The sequence below is a fragment of the Gracilinanus agilis genome, chromosome 3 (assembly GCF_016433145.1).
Source record: "Gracilinanus agilis isolate LMUSP501 chromosome 3, AgileGrace, whole genome shotgun sequence".
In the NCBI taxonomy this organism is placed as follows: Eukaryota; Metazoa; Chordata; class Mammalia; order Didelphimorphia; family Didelphidae; genus Gracilinanus; species Gracilinanus agilis.
Window position 1 is genome coordinate 180,644,188 of NC_058132.1, and position 15,078 is coordinate 180,659,265.

Here is a 15,078-nt window from a genome sequence, read left to right on the forward strand (position 1 = left end):
TGAGGTTGAAATAGATGGCCATTGAGGATGCTCCTAGCTTTAAACCTATAAGCTTATTGTCCAATCAATCTAGTCACCTTGCTTTATACCATTCACTTGTTATTGTCCCTCTCCAAAAATGAAGAGCTCAGAACTAAACATGTTCTTCCAGTTATGATCTGACTATGGAAGAGTATAGGAGGGCTATCACTTTGCTCTTTTGGGACACTATATTTCTCTTCCTGAAGCCTCTACCAAATTGGTTTTTTGTTTGCCATGCTATCTTTTCATCTCTACTGATGTTGCAGTCTATGAAAAGTTCAAGGTCTTTTTTTAATGAATGGATATTTACCCCAGTATTTATAAATCTGACAATTTATTTTTTGTATGTAGGTGTAAGGCTTTACTCATGTTCCTATTAAATTTTAGCTCATTAGCTTTGCCTGATCATTCCAGCTTTGTGTGATATATTTGAATACTTATTGTGCCATTTATAATTACCTAATCTATTTTTCATGTGTATACACTTGATAAGCATTCCAAACATATGGCTTTTTAGCTAATTAATGGATAAAAATGTTGAGTAACAAAGTTTCTGTGTTTTAAATATTTTTTTTCCACGTTGACAACAATCTAGGTACATGGCCTTGTCATAGTCACCCCTAGACAGCAAGACTTCTTGCTACATCATGTTTTCATTTTTTATAACTCCTCTCAGCACTTTCTTTTATACCAAGCTCCCATTTCACTTCTCACTTAGTTCCTCCTCATTCAAAGATTCTACACCTGATTATCTGCATCCTATCATGCCCAGGCTTAAAAAAGATGAACCAGATTGAGAACAATTGCATTCTGCTTCACTGGATTCCAGAAAGAATCCAGAAAGGCTCTTCTTTATAGCTCTTATAGAATTAAACACCCCATCCATTGTCCAGTGTAACTTTACTTTCTACGATCATTATTGGTTCTATATCTTCCTGATATCACAATAAACATAAAAATCTTAAATCTAGGCCTATAAGAGACAACAGTTCCCTCATTGGCATCTGCTGTGACCAGGTGGCAGAACTATCAAAACTCAGAACTTATCAACCTGACTCACAAGCCTGAGAAGGCCAAATAAGTCTGAAAAAGTCCCTACCACCCTCGAAAAAGTAGACCAAAGCTACCAAATGGGACCCCAGTTTTACAGTGGAAAGTTTAACACACTGAAGTCATTCATCTAAAGAAATCTTGACTATTGTTCCTTTTCAATTATCTGTAGCATTGCTCACTTTGCATGAAAGTTTGTACCTTCATAAATCAGTTGAACATCATCTCAAACTCTAATAGCAAAGACCTCCTCTGAACAAGTTGCTGCTCTTCTTTTTCTAATGTATTAACTCTAGTAACTAGAGTATAATGTCTGATGTATCTTTAAATTCAAGTCCAGAAGACCAGTCTTGGAAGTTGTCTCTCTGGGGTTCAAAATAATATCCCATTAGAAGTTTTGTTGTCAAGTTCCTACCAGTATCCTTCGAATGATGGAAGGGGTTACAGAAGGCACTGGTTGTTTATGTAGTTTTTTTCTGGATCTAAAATCATTGCATCTTTTAATCTGAAAGCACCATTTCCATCTTTCCTGCTTCCACAATTTCTGTCCTGCATTCCCTTTTATGATAAACCCTCTGGCTTTGCCAAGAGAAAAAATAAGTAAGTGGTCAGTTAGGGTCTTATATATGTGTGTGATCCTCTTATATATGTGTAATGTTATGTCCATTTGCCTCAAAGGTTTATTTTTCCTCCCGATTTTTAGATAAGGAGATTGAAAGAACTATATAATAGAGCTCTTTTTCCGCTTTTATGACTTCGTTCAATGAATAGGCTTGTGCCCCCAATCAGATGTTCCTTTTCTGTTAAACTCAAAGTTCTTCATCCTACTAGCCCCAAAGTGGTAACCACCTTCTACCAAAGATATGAAGTCCTAAGCAGCATTCAACCCATTTTCCACTCTATTCTTTGTGACAGCAGTAAATAGTAGTCAAGTAACCAAGAATAAAAAAGATTAAAGGGCAATGAATCCATAAGAGAAAATTTTGGGCAAAGCAATTGATCAAGAAAAAGTAATAAATAAGAGAAGCAGAAGAAAAAGCTATGTACCTAAGAGACATATAGATGTTTTTGTTTGTTTTGCTTGCAAGGGAAAACTTCCTAAAAAAATCTATTTAAAAGGGACATGGGCTAATTTGGAAGGAGAATGATTACTCTTTACTGGGAATGTTCAAGCAATTTCTGGATGACCATTTCCTCAAGTGTGTTGTAGAGGAAATTATTGGGCAAGTATCAGTGGCATTCATTGAGCTCTGAAGTCCATTTGAATTCTGACCACATATAATTGTATTTTGTAGGTGTTTTTGTTTGTTTTGTTTGCAAGGGAAAAATTCCTAATAAATCTATTAAAAAGGGACATGGGCTAATTTGGACTAATAGAACTGGCTCTGCTGATGTGGTATTTGGGTGAAAGTGATCAAGAACTATTGGTTTCAGAGGTGTTGCAGAATGTTACATAAAGTAAATAATTATAGGAGGCAGCATGGAGTGGTAGATAAAAGATTGGCATTGGAATTAGAAAGACTTGAATTCAATTCTGTTTCTGACAGACATTAAATGTGAGACAAGCAAATCCCAACATCTCAGTACTTCACACCCCAAATTCATGAAGACTATAAGTAGTAGTGGAATTGCTGATCTCCTTTAGTGGATGGAATTTCCACACTGGGAATTTCCTGCCTGACAAAACCACAGCTCCTGTTGTTGTTCAGTCATGTCCGATTCTTCATGACCCCATTTTTTTTTTGACAAAGATACTAGAATGGTTTGCTATTCTCTTCTCCATCTCATTTTACAAATAAATCCTATCCCTAAATTAAGAAGAAAAATAGCACTAGAAAGACTTAAATTTAATACTACCTCAATGTGCCAAGCTGCATCAATTGAGACTGCACATTTTAAAAATTAATTAGGTCAAGAAAATAGATAGTAGGAAGAATACATTAATTTCAGGATAAAATTCATAATATAATTTGCCTCAATTGATGTGTTTAATGATAGAACATCTAATTAAGAAATGTGCAGTAACCAGCTAAACTTAAACAGGTTTAACCTATCAATGTGGAATATATATATATATATATATATATAATGGCAACCACAGTAAATTTCACAGCAGAAGACAGACAGATATGATACCAATTAATTAATGTTTGAAAAGGCAAATTTTAGACAGGAATTTTTTACCTTCATATGGACTAATTCTGTAGCATAAACTCACCCAAAGTGTAGTACTTCACATTGTCTCCCACAGAGGTTAAATCTTTCAAAGTATCATTTGCATCCACAATGCTCTGGGCTTTGGAAGCATGCCAAAATGCCATGAACCTAGCAATGAATGATGCTGCAAAGATGGCTAACATGCCAAAATCCAACATGTTCCATAATTCAAACAAATATTCCTTGGGACCTTGGGACCAAATTTCTTTACATTCAGCCCATATCATTCCTGTGTATAAAAAGGGAAAAAACACAAGTTTGCATTTTGTTACTGGTAGGATGAAGATTTTTTTAGTTATCACTAGACAGAGCACTTCAGTGAACAATTTATTTTTATCAGAGGAAGAAAACCATTTGGGGGGGGGACTAAAATTGAATTTATACAATCTTAGAATGTCAAAATAAAATCAATCAAAAGTAATTGTTTGTTTTCTTCCCTTATGGAAAGAAAGATGTAAAAAGAGCCTTAGAATTCATCAAGTCCAGTATTTTCATTTTATAATTGAAAAAATTTCTTCAGCTGAGAGGAAATGTCTAGGCCCAAACCACATACATAGAAATCAGGAGAGATAGGTTTTGAATTTAGATCATTTGACTCCACATACAACACTTGGTACACTATATCACATGTTTAGAACTTGAAGAATGGAAAATATCTTTCCTTTACCTGGGTTTTGAGAATTACCCTCAAAAATAAACTAATATATATATACACATATCCATTCCCAAAGAGAGAGAATCTTAGTAGTAATAAACCCTATGGATCATCTAGTCCAATCTCCCATCAAATTTAGGAATGATATATATGATTCTCTGAACATATATTCATTTTGCCTCAGCTTAGCATCTTCCAAGGATGGGGAGATCTCATTTCATAAGAACGTCTCTTCTACTGCTAGAACTCTATAACTCTAATTGTTACAGAAAAAATATCTACTCCACATGCCAGGTCTTTGATTATTTGAAGACACAGATCTTGACCTCCTTTAAGTCTTCTCTTCAGTCTAAAGATCCTCAGGTCCTTCAACCATTTCTCATAAGACATTGCTTTTAGATTCTTCATTATCCTGATCCTTCTCCTTTGTATGTTCTTTCATTAATCAATGTCCTTTCTAAAGAATAGTTCCTCATACCTGAGCACAGTATTACATATATATGTTTTGCTCTTTGCTAAGCTGATTAATATAATTACCAATCTTATTCTGGACACTATGCTTTCTAATGCATAGTGCTAATTAATGTTATTAAATTAACATTATTTTTATTAAAACCTGTATCACAGTTTTGGCTAATATGAAGCATGATTAATATTTTGAAAATAAAATTTCTATTAAGAAATTCTTTATTTGTAACATTAACTTGTACCATGGATTTAGATATTTTAACTCATTGAATTCATTTTCCATTTTAATTCTATATATCCTATAAACCATTTCTTTTATTTTTTTAGTATTATACCATCCAGACAATTGATGTTTATACCTTCTGTATGCAAATATTTAGTTCAAATCAACAAAAAATTATTCAATCCTTACTATTGAAAATGTACTATTCCACATGCTATAGGTAAAAGTTGGCAGATCTAGCAATCATCTGCATATAGATGATAATTGAATACATGAAAACTGATAAAAATCTCCAAATGAAAAAGAATATAGAGAAAAGAAAGCATTCTAGAGTAGTGCCCAATATAGAGAACCTTGGAGTATCTCCCTTGTTGGAAAACATGTCATGGATGATGATCTTGCAAAGAAGATTAAGTAGTTGTCAGAAATGTAGAAGGAGAATAAGGCAAAGTCAAAGGCATGAAAAGTCAGAGAGAAGGGTACATCAAAGAAGAAAGAGTGATAAGTAGAGGTAAAATGCTGCATAGATGTCGAGAAGGATGAATATTAAGAAGAAGCCTTTGGGGTTTTGGTACTTTTCTGTTAAGTGATTGCAAATGCTTTAGATGTTTTGCCACACAGTTTAGATAGGTTTTTTGTTTTTGTTTTTGTTTTTTTCCCGTAATTTCATGGAGAAAGGGAGGAGAGTTACAGGATAGAAGCTAGCAGTAATGGTGGGATTTAATGAGGACATGGTTACAAAAAAGGAATCAGTAAATACACATATCAAAGAATAGAGAGAAAGAATGGAACTGTGTAAGGTTAGGGTTGGAAAAATCCCAACCTACTTAGTCTTGATATCTTCATCAGCTGAGAACACATCTGTTGTTAACTCTCATTGCATTAGTTTGTGAACAAGGCAAGAATACCTAAGTACAACTCAGTTTAGATTGGCTGAAATACTTGGTCATAGACTATAGGGCCTGTATAAACTACTGGAGATTTTAGAGAAATAATAGAAACTTCTTTGTGGACTTCTGAATGATTACAGAGAGTCCTTAGAACTGTAGACATAGAGGAGATTCCCAAAATGTCCCTTGACTTCCAGGGCTGATAACCCTAGTGTCCAACTCTAATCCACCAGTGATATAACTGTCTTTCTCTTTGCTCCAACTAAGGTGTTTTGATCTTTTAAGTCAAAAAGCTACTTTACTTTTCTGTATTCTTTAGTCTACTCTGTTCCATAGAACTTCCTTGATTTCCATCTACTTTAATATAGCCTTTTGTCTAATCAGAGTTTGATGAAAAGCAGTTAAACTAGATATGTTAAGTTAAATAGTACCTTAAGTTAATAGATAAGTTAAAGTAACCTCTCCTAATTTAAGTAACCTCCCTTGAGCTCCCCCTTGGTGATAGGGAAGGGAAGCAAGCAACCAATTCAGTCTACCTTTTGCTCCCCCAAAAGGGTACAAATCCATAGTTTCCTTTGAAGAAGGAAGGGAAAGATCCTGGATTAGCTATACATCTGTACCAAAAGATATCTATCCACTGTTATATATCCTGGCAAATGAAGTATGTACTACATATTATCTATGTATCTATGTATCTATATATCTATCAGTATAAATAGATATAGTTATATCTAAAGCTTGCCTGCAGAAATATTTTTGCACTAAAACTTCTTGGTTATTTCTACTGCAAGAAGTTGTTTTGTTTTTTTCTTTTTTTATTTTCTTTCCAAAAGCATTAGAAATTAGGAGATATGTTCAGGATACCTTCTCCAACATATCTTCTACTCTGAGGGCTCTCAGTAGCTATTCAAAAGTCTATGTTTGCTTCTCTAAAGTCTATCATTCTGATTTGTTTGATGGTTTTATATATTCTCCAAAGGGTATGACCAAGACTCTCAGTCAATCTGAACAGACTGCTCCTCATATCTACAAATTGTAATGGCCTTGATTATATCAAAGGAAAGTACAAGGGACTTACAGAACAACATAAAGATACATTCTTTCAAAATACACATATCAGGGTTAGGTGGGATTAGGTGATTTTGACCTCACCTTTAAAGTTGGGACAATCTGTTGAAAAAAACAAACTGGAGGGTGTAGAATTGAAATTAAAGGCAGAACAATTGGCACTGGTGTCAGGAAAGGGGCACTGCCCCATTATAGGAGCATCCCAACTGGAGTGGTTGCAGTAGAATGGTAAATGAGAAATGTGAGAAAAGAAATACATTTTTGTCTCTGAACTTAGTGGAAATTTTTGTCTCTGATTATGGTGGAAATATCCATAGCTTTAAACCAGCCTTTTACCTGTTGATCTTTTCTGAAATGGAACCTATACAGTCCTAAATAGGAAACCTTTCGATATTCCTGCAGGGAGATATAACAGTATTTTTGCAAGAATGAACTTAAATAAATAAAAGAAATACTGGTTTTATTCTTGAGGCTTATTGATCTTATGATAGCAAAATATTAGTAGTAAATACTTAGTTAACAATTCCTCCTACATACCATTTTCTAAAATGATTTGAGGAAACTCTCTGAGATCAAACACAAAGGTCAGCAAACTGATATTTTCCTAGTAAAATCTTTTTATTCTTCCACAAATAAAAAGCCTAATTAAATATTCATTGACCAGAAACACATGGTGTAGCAAACTGCTATGCAGTTCAGATTCCACTATCACTTCTAATTTAAGGAGAAGGTATTATTTATAATGGGATAGATCTGCGTGTGTAAAAGACAAACCTATAAACTTTATTTGAATTTTTATGAGGTAACTGTAAAATATTAAAGAACCAAAGTAAGGCCACCTGCCAAATGAATACAACCTCAATGGACTCTTTATAAAAATATTTATTTATAAAATATTTTCATTTTATATTCATCATTTTTTATTTTTAAAATGTGGGTTTGTGAAAATAATAGAATATTTTTGTATGCATACAGAGAAGCATCAGGTCAATTATGAACTGAGGCAAATTGAAATAAACAGAATCAGGAAAGCAACATACACAAGAATTATAATGATGTATTATAAATGGAAATAACAAAAACAAAAATTCTACAACATTATAGTGACCAAAGTTGGCCTCAAATAAAAACAAGAAAAGACAATCACTCTCTGCTACTATAAGAAGTGGTTTTAGTGGAAGGGAGATACTGCATATAATATCAGATTGTTTTTGACATGAGATTTACTTTTGTAAAATGTTTTTCTTTTCTTTTTTGTCGCACTTTATTACAAGAACTTGTGGATGAAGTTGTTGAGAAGGAATGCAAATTTTATTTTAAAAAATAAATGGGGGCAGCTGGGTAGCTCAGTGGAGTGAGAGTCAGGCCTAGAGACAGGAGGTCCTAGGTTCAAACCCGGCCTCAGCCACTTCCCAGCTGTGTGACCCTGGGCAAGTCACTTGACCCCCATTGCCCACCCTTACCAATCTTCTACCTATGAGACAATACACCGAAGTACAAGGGTTTAAAAAAAAATGGATGAGGATCATTCTGAAAACAATTGATAGGTTGTGAGCTATATTGTTAAATAAAACATTAACACACATAAAATAATGGATGTATTAAATGCTTAAAACACTAAGAAAAGTTTAAAAAATGGGCATATTTTGACTAATTTCTTCTTTCCTATGTATAAATCATTTTTATCTCTAGAGCTAATCTACCTGTCTATAATCTGGTCTTCTTTAAAGACAAACCCAAAAAATCTTTCCTAATGTTGGCTTCATATTTTCTGTTTCATTAACTGTAAAATAAGAGGATTGGGCTACATGGTCCCTAGAGTTTCTTCTGTTGTTGTTCATCCTTCATTTTTGAAGAGGACCAGGGACTTGAAAGAGGACATTTTGACTTGTGCATCATCTGCATTATTCCCTGAACTACACAAGAGATTTCCTGTTTAAAGCTATCTAGTATCCTCCCTCATTGTCCTATATGAGATAACCACGTGGCTGATGTGGCCAAGGCAACCCAAGTTTTTGATGTTTGTCTTAGCATCAAATATCCTTGAAGTGTTATATTACCTGAATTGATCCATACAACTACTCTGAAAAGTAGCTGCTGTTATTATCTCAATTTTACAGCTAAAGAAACTGAGAAAAATATAGTTTTTAATGACTTACTTAGGATCACACAACTAGTAAGTGTTTTTCTTGGATCTAGGATTTCTATCTACAATGCTACCTCACTTTAAACTTTTAAACTGACTTGTGAGATTAGAGATACATATCTAAATCCCAATTAGCCAAAATACTTTTATTTCATTATCTGGTTGAATAACCAATCCTAGCACATATTAATGAGTCTTTGGAGATTTTATGTTCCTCTAAGACTGAAGTCATGTTTCTCTTGAATGTGAATGGCAGCTTTGCACAATTATGATCAGCAGGATTTCACTCATAATTTCCTATTGAATTCCCTTTTTGTGCATTCTTCAAATATATGAAAAACATAATCCTCGTGAAGAGAATACGAAGTCAGTAGTAAACACAAAACAACAGAGCCTTAAAGACACAAAAGAAATCATAGCATTTGCTATATTTTCCCCCTTCGTGTGGCATACATTTGTATGAGTTTAGTCTGAAGGAATCAGTGTCATTCAGTCCAACTGCTAGGGCTGCAAAACTGAATTATAATGGAAAATTAGACTTTACCTATTACCCAGGATATAATGAGCATCTCCATCCATGAGAAGCAGGATGTTTTCATCCTGAACAGCTGTTTTGCATTATCTGTGCTAGTTTCATTAGGGAGGAGTTTGGTGCCTTCAAATCTGTCAGCTGCATTCATGACTAGGAGCCCCAGGAAAATGGTGAAAGAGGCAGCATGTGCTACAAACTTCATGAATGGTCCACGCATTATTCTCCCCATCTGTAGTACATCACAGAACACACATCAAGACAGAGTCAACTAAATCTTGTATATTTTTGAAAACAGTAAAGACAGGTTACATCTCTATAGAATAATAGTGTTCGCCAAATTCATCTATATACTTATTAGATTAATTACAAAAACATAAAAGATTTTCATGAAAATTCTTTTCTTACTGATTTTTTTCTCTTAAGGCAAACCTTGCTACTGTTAATACTGATTTCAAAACAAATTACTTAATAAAAGTTCCATCAACAAAAGGAGCACATACAATTAGGTGGGCTGAAGACTCAAGGAAATATACATGAAAATAAGCGCACAAATATTGGTCAATTTTTGCTATGTCAAAATACAATACTGACTGATCATTATTTGATTTATTTGGCTCAGTTCATTTATTTTATTTTCACATGTGGAATTCAGGCCCCAGATAATGAAGAGATTTGGTTGCAATTGTAATCAATTTCTCCCCAATAATTATGGTTGATACCAAAAGAAAACTTTCATCACCTTCACAGAGCACTAAAAAAGTATAAAAGCAAAATGGCATTATTCCCAGCATGGTCTTAATATCTAATAAAATCAGCAATATTATATCCTTTCAGAAAGTTCATGGCAGGTATGGTCATCTGTTCCTCTTCCATTTCATGTGGTAATAGATTGCAGATATCGTGGAAAGTTAGAGCTGGAAGAAACTACTCAGTCCAACCTCTTTTTTTGATAGTTGAGGCTAATACAAATGCCAAGGCTGTATCTGTATATTATAGAACACCTGATTAAAAATGATTTATATTGTTTTTAGTCCACTTAACAAGATCAGTGACACGAACAGTTTCCCCCTCCATTGGTAGTTCAGGTGAAATGTATGGTGAAATGTTTTTGTCCTCTATTCCCCAAGTGCATGCACATGCACACACACACACACACACACACACAGTCTTACTCAGATGAAGACTCTGCTGTTACAAGGCAATCTAGGAAGCCCACAAAGGCTAGAAAATCTTCAGGGAAGGGCTTGCGAATAGACAATATCTGTAGACCGACAACCAGTCTAAGTCCAAAAAGGCTTTAACATCAGGTGTGAGGTGATAAAAGTTTTAGCCCCTGCAACTCTTTACAATCACTGATGCAAGGAAAGGTTATTGATGTATTCAAATATAGAATATAATGTATATTATATAATAAGATGGGTAACATTTTATTATATGCTTCCTCATAGGCTAATCAGAATTTATTAATACTGATCATATTTCTGTCACCAAACACTGCTGTATGGATAGGATGGAAAGAAATTACTTTATTCTAAAATAATTAGAAATGCCCCATGAGCATAGTACAACAGGTTTTGTTACAAGAGCAACACATGACTTTTATTACATTTTCAGGAAGAAAAAGAATTAATATAGAAAAAAGAATGGTTTATGAAAGTCAGAGGTAACATTTTAGAAGAAAATAAAGTCATTTCCAAATGAGGGAATTGCAACATTTCACCTGTTGGGTATCCGTAGTGGCCCCTTACTTAACTCTAATGATTGATTTTTTTTCCTACTTCTCAAATGATTTTCTCCAGTACAAGCTTTTCTCTAAACTGAGAAGCTAAGCTCAGGTTTACCAACTCACCTTGCTGCATGGAGCAAACCAGTAAATCAGGGCCAGGAAGGGCAAGCCAACTGCCACAGCGAGGACCACTAGAAACTTGACAGCAATAGTCTGCTGCCTTAAACCTGAGAGATTCTCATACCAGATGGAGAGAAGCTGTTGCTGGCAATTTGGATGGGCTACAAACTGGAACAGAGATCAAATGGAAGAAAACAATTAACGGACAATTAAGATACCCTCCTTTCTTATTTAAATATATTATTTTGAGCCCTTTAGGGTGTCATTTTATCAGAGTACAAATTTAAGATGAAAACTATTCAGTTAATAAATGTAAAACTAACTAGCAGGTTTTTACAACTTATGTTTTATCCACTACAGTAGACCAATGTAAAGAAAGAACTTGTGACATCTATAGAGTATCAGCTAAGACTCTCCAGAAGGAGGAAGGAGAAGAGAGGAAGAAACAGGTGAAGAAGGGAAATGGAGAGGTTCACAAAAAAGAAAGTAGGAGATGATAAAAAAAAGTTAGCCATCCCAAACTGGGATCCCAAATTGGATTAGGCCAGAAATAAAGCAAAATGTTTATTTTTATCTAACTTTAAGCCCAATTCCAAATACTTAGAGACAAATCTAGAACAGGGTGACCAGAAATTTGATTTAGAGGGCTAAAACTTAGAAGGTAATGAAGTACCCAACAATCACCTACTTAAACAAGAACAATTGATTCGGGAGATCTTCTTGCTCCATTCTATTCCTTCCATTTCAATGAGACCATCTATTTATAAAGTACTTTGAGTGTTAAATGAATGAAGTGTTATTAAGTTCTTACTCTATGCCAAATATTGTACTAGGTGCTAGGTACACAAATGGAAAAAGATGATCTCTGCTCTCTAGAAGCTCATACTCTAATTGAGAGGGATAACACATAGGACAGTTTTGCTGCCATACAGAGAGAAAGGACCAGGAATCCTTGGGATCCATTAGGATTTTTACAAAGGTACCACCACTGGGAAGAGGGTGAGTGGGTCTAAGGACATCTGTAAACTTTAAGGTTTACAAGTACTTTAGAAACTTAGTTCATTTCAACCTTACAAAAATTCTGTGTGATAGGTACTGTTATGAACATCCTTGTTTTCAGACAAAGAATATAAAGTTCAGAGTTTAGTTGACTCTTTTGAGACTATGGTCCCAAATGTACTTTAAGTCAGAAATGGGCTTTGAACCAAGATCTCTCCTGTCTCCAAGTCCATAATTCTAACCACTTTCCCATATTGCCTCATTAATTTTCTCTTTTGGTTAAATACTGTCCATTTAACTTTAAGCTTAGAGAGATGTTATGCATGGTCGCATTGTTTTTGTTGTTTTCTAGATGGGACAATATTTAAGTTGTCACTGCTTCAGCTCTATTTAGCAAAAATAAAAGTGCAAGCAAGAGAAACTGGGCTCAGTGCCCGAGCTTACTTTTTTGACTTCATACTTAATCGCAAGTTTTAAACGACTAAGGCTTGGACGCCCATGGTCTCCACTATTAGAGTTCACTTCAACATCTCCATTCAGAATGGCCTCCACTTCTTCTGTGTTTCTGCAAAGATCAAGAAGTCCGACAACAAAATCTTTGCACTGCATTGACAATCTTTTGTAGTCATTCTAGGAAAAGAAGACATAATAACAAAGCTGATTTTACAACTTTAGACTCAAGGAGAAAAATTTCTCTGATCAGTAAGTCTGTCAACAATTCCAGGGTGGAGTGGGGAGAGCTATTGCTTCAATATTCCTTAATATTTCTCACTTACTGTTCACCTAAGTTAACATGAACACAGTAAAAATTTATTATTCTACCATAAAAAGAAGGAAATTTTATCAGCATGTGTATGTAACTCAGGTGTATCCTAGGGCTAGTAAAAATGAACTTTAGCAAAATTATATGATATATCAATAGCAAAGGGGAAATAATTTCTGTTCAAACTCTTTCCCCAGAATTCTGAAAGAACTAAAGTACTGTATCATTTATTGTCTCACTTATTTTCATGTCTCAGATAGGAACGTTGTCCACATTTGACAAATCCTTAGGAGATTACATTTCCAATTTACTACTATGACACTAACAATACCAACTCAGATTTTTTTAGTTCCTTCTGTTAAGAAAACACATAAGACGAATTATCTTATTTGATCCTCATGAAAAACATGAGATATAAAAAGTGCAAATATTTTAATTATTACCCCCATTTTACAGATGAGGGGACCAAGATAGAAAAATGATAAGTGACTCAAAAATACAGGAAGAGTAAATGGAAAAATAAGGACTCAAATCCCAGTCTTGTGGTCCCAGATTCAAAGCATTTTTTCCCCTGACACTTAAAATTTAGAAATCAACCAAAGGAGAATTATCATAGTATTAGAAATTCATATAGTTTTCAGAATTGAGAGGGTTAAATAAATGAACCAATCAACAATTCTAACTCACTTAAAATAACTACATAATCAGATGAAAACACCTGTAGTAAATATGTTGATCAGGCTTAAACCAGGTGTGAAAAGGCCTTAATTAATTGAGCATCAGTGAAAGCCACTGGATGAAATGGAGTGACCCTTGCAGAGAATGTAATAGCAAAAACCTGTGGGTCTTATATAAAATAACAAGCTGGTCCAGTTTAGTGGTTGAAACAATTCTAGTCAAATCCATGAAAGGGGATTTGGGGTGGGAGGAGATGTAGAAAGACAAAGCCTCTCTCTCCTTTACATCACTCTGGCCCAAAGTCGACCTTGTAAACTTCAAGAAGTTGAGTGCTTCTTTACTTCTAATGAGCATCCTACAGGGTGTTGGAGTGCCGGTGTCTGCATCAGAAATTGAAGACAAACTAGATATCCTGAGGAAAGGTAGACTTAGGGCTCTGCCAGGTGCTTAGCAGAATGCTACACCATACTTAAAGTGAACTTCAGGAAGCCCATGAGGGGGAGATAAAAAAAAAAAAAGTTCATGATATCCAGGAGAGTTACCCATTGTCAAATGTACTCAGGGGCAGCTTGATGGTATAATGGATAGAGTGCTAGTCCTAATATCAGGAAGCCTTGATTTCAAATTCAGCCTCAGAGGCTTACCTGATTTGTGACCCTGGGTGTGTCACTTAACTCCTGATTCCATCTCTTTATCCATACAAAGTGGGGGTGGGGGTGGGTGATAATAGCACCTGCTTCCCAATATTGTTCCAAGGATGAAATGATAACTATTTTTAAAGCTCTAGAGCCACCCTGGACCATAAGAATACAAATATATCTCAGGATTAAGGGTGGGGAGGAGATATTTCCTACCAACTAATCCTACTCTACTTCCTCAGTAAATGGTTGACTCTAATAATTGTCAGACTGCCTAACTGCTATGATCTTATCACCTGATAGTTAATAGGAGGAAGCATACAACAATAATAAAATGTGTAAAGTGCTGTGAAATGTTATCTCAAAACTCATAACGCCTTATTCCAGCTTTAAACCATAAAATTTTAACAAAGTTTATAGCCTAAGGTTGTTTCCAGTTTTAGATTTATTATTATAAGCTAAGATAACATTTTATAGCACTTTGCAAATCTTAAAGCTCCAAGTGTTATATAAATGTTTATATTATTTTTTGTGAAACTATCTGCTTAATTTAATTTGATTTAACAATCATGGTGACCTATATAAATGTGCCACAGCTCTAGTATAGCTCTAAGCTGTCTGTGCCCAACTCCAAAATATTTCCTAGTTGACTGAGATCTGGAGATCTTTTCTAATCTCCTAGACCAGATCATATCTACCTTCTACTCAAAATTTCTTTTCTTTATTTCCTCTTCTATCATTCCTTCTCTGTATTATTTTCACCTTCTTTCCACTCTATCAGCTTTATCTTAGGTAGGAGACTTGATCTTATATTTCCTCAGGTCAAAGTATTATAGAGGACAAGGGAATAAGGAAGGAAAGACAATGGGGAAATTAAAATGGAG

The 15,078-nt window shown here is 34.6% G+C and overlaps 1 protein-coding gene across 1 annotated transcript in view; it reads right to left on the reverse strand.

Annotated features, from left to right (window-relative positions):
- Window positions 1–15,078, reverse strand: part of TRPC6 (transient receptor potential cation channel subfamily C member 6) — a 138,289-nt gene that overhangs the window by 53,183 nt on the left and 70,028 nt on the right. The window contains exons 3-6 of the mRNA XM_044666247.1: window positions 12,560–12,745; window positions 11,120–11,284; window positions 9,283–9,499; window positions 3,290–3,517 (exon numbers count right to left, since the gene is read on the reverse strand). Coding sequence (XP_044522182.1) covers window positions 3,290–3,517; window positions 9,283–9,499; window positions 11,120–11,284; window positions 12,560–12,745 — 796 coding nt within the window. The remainder of the gene's footprint in view (window positions 1–3,289; window positions 3,518–9,282; window positions 9,500–11,119; window positions 11,285–12,559; window positions 12,746–15,078) is intronic.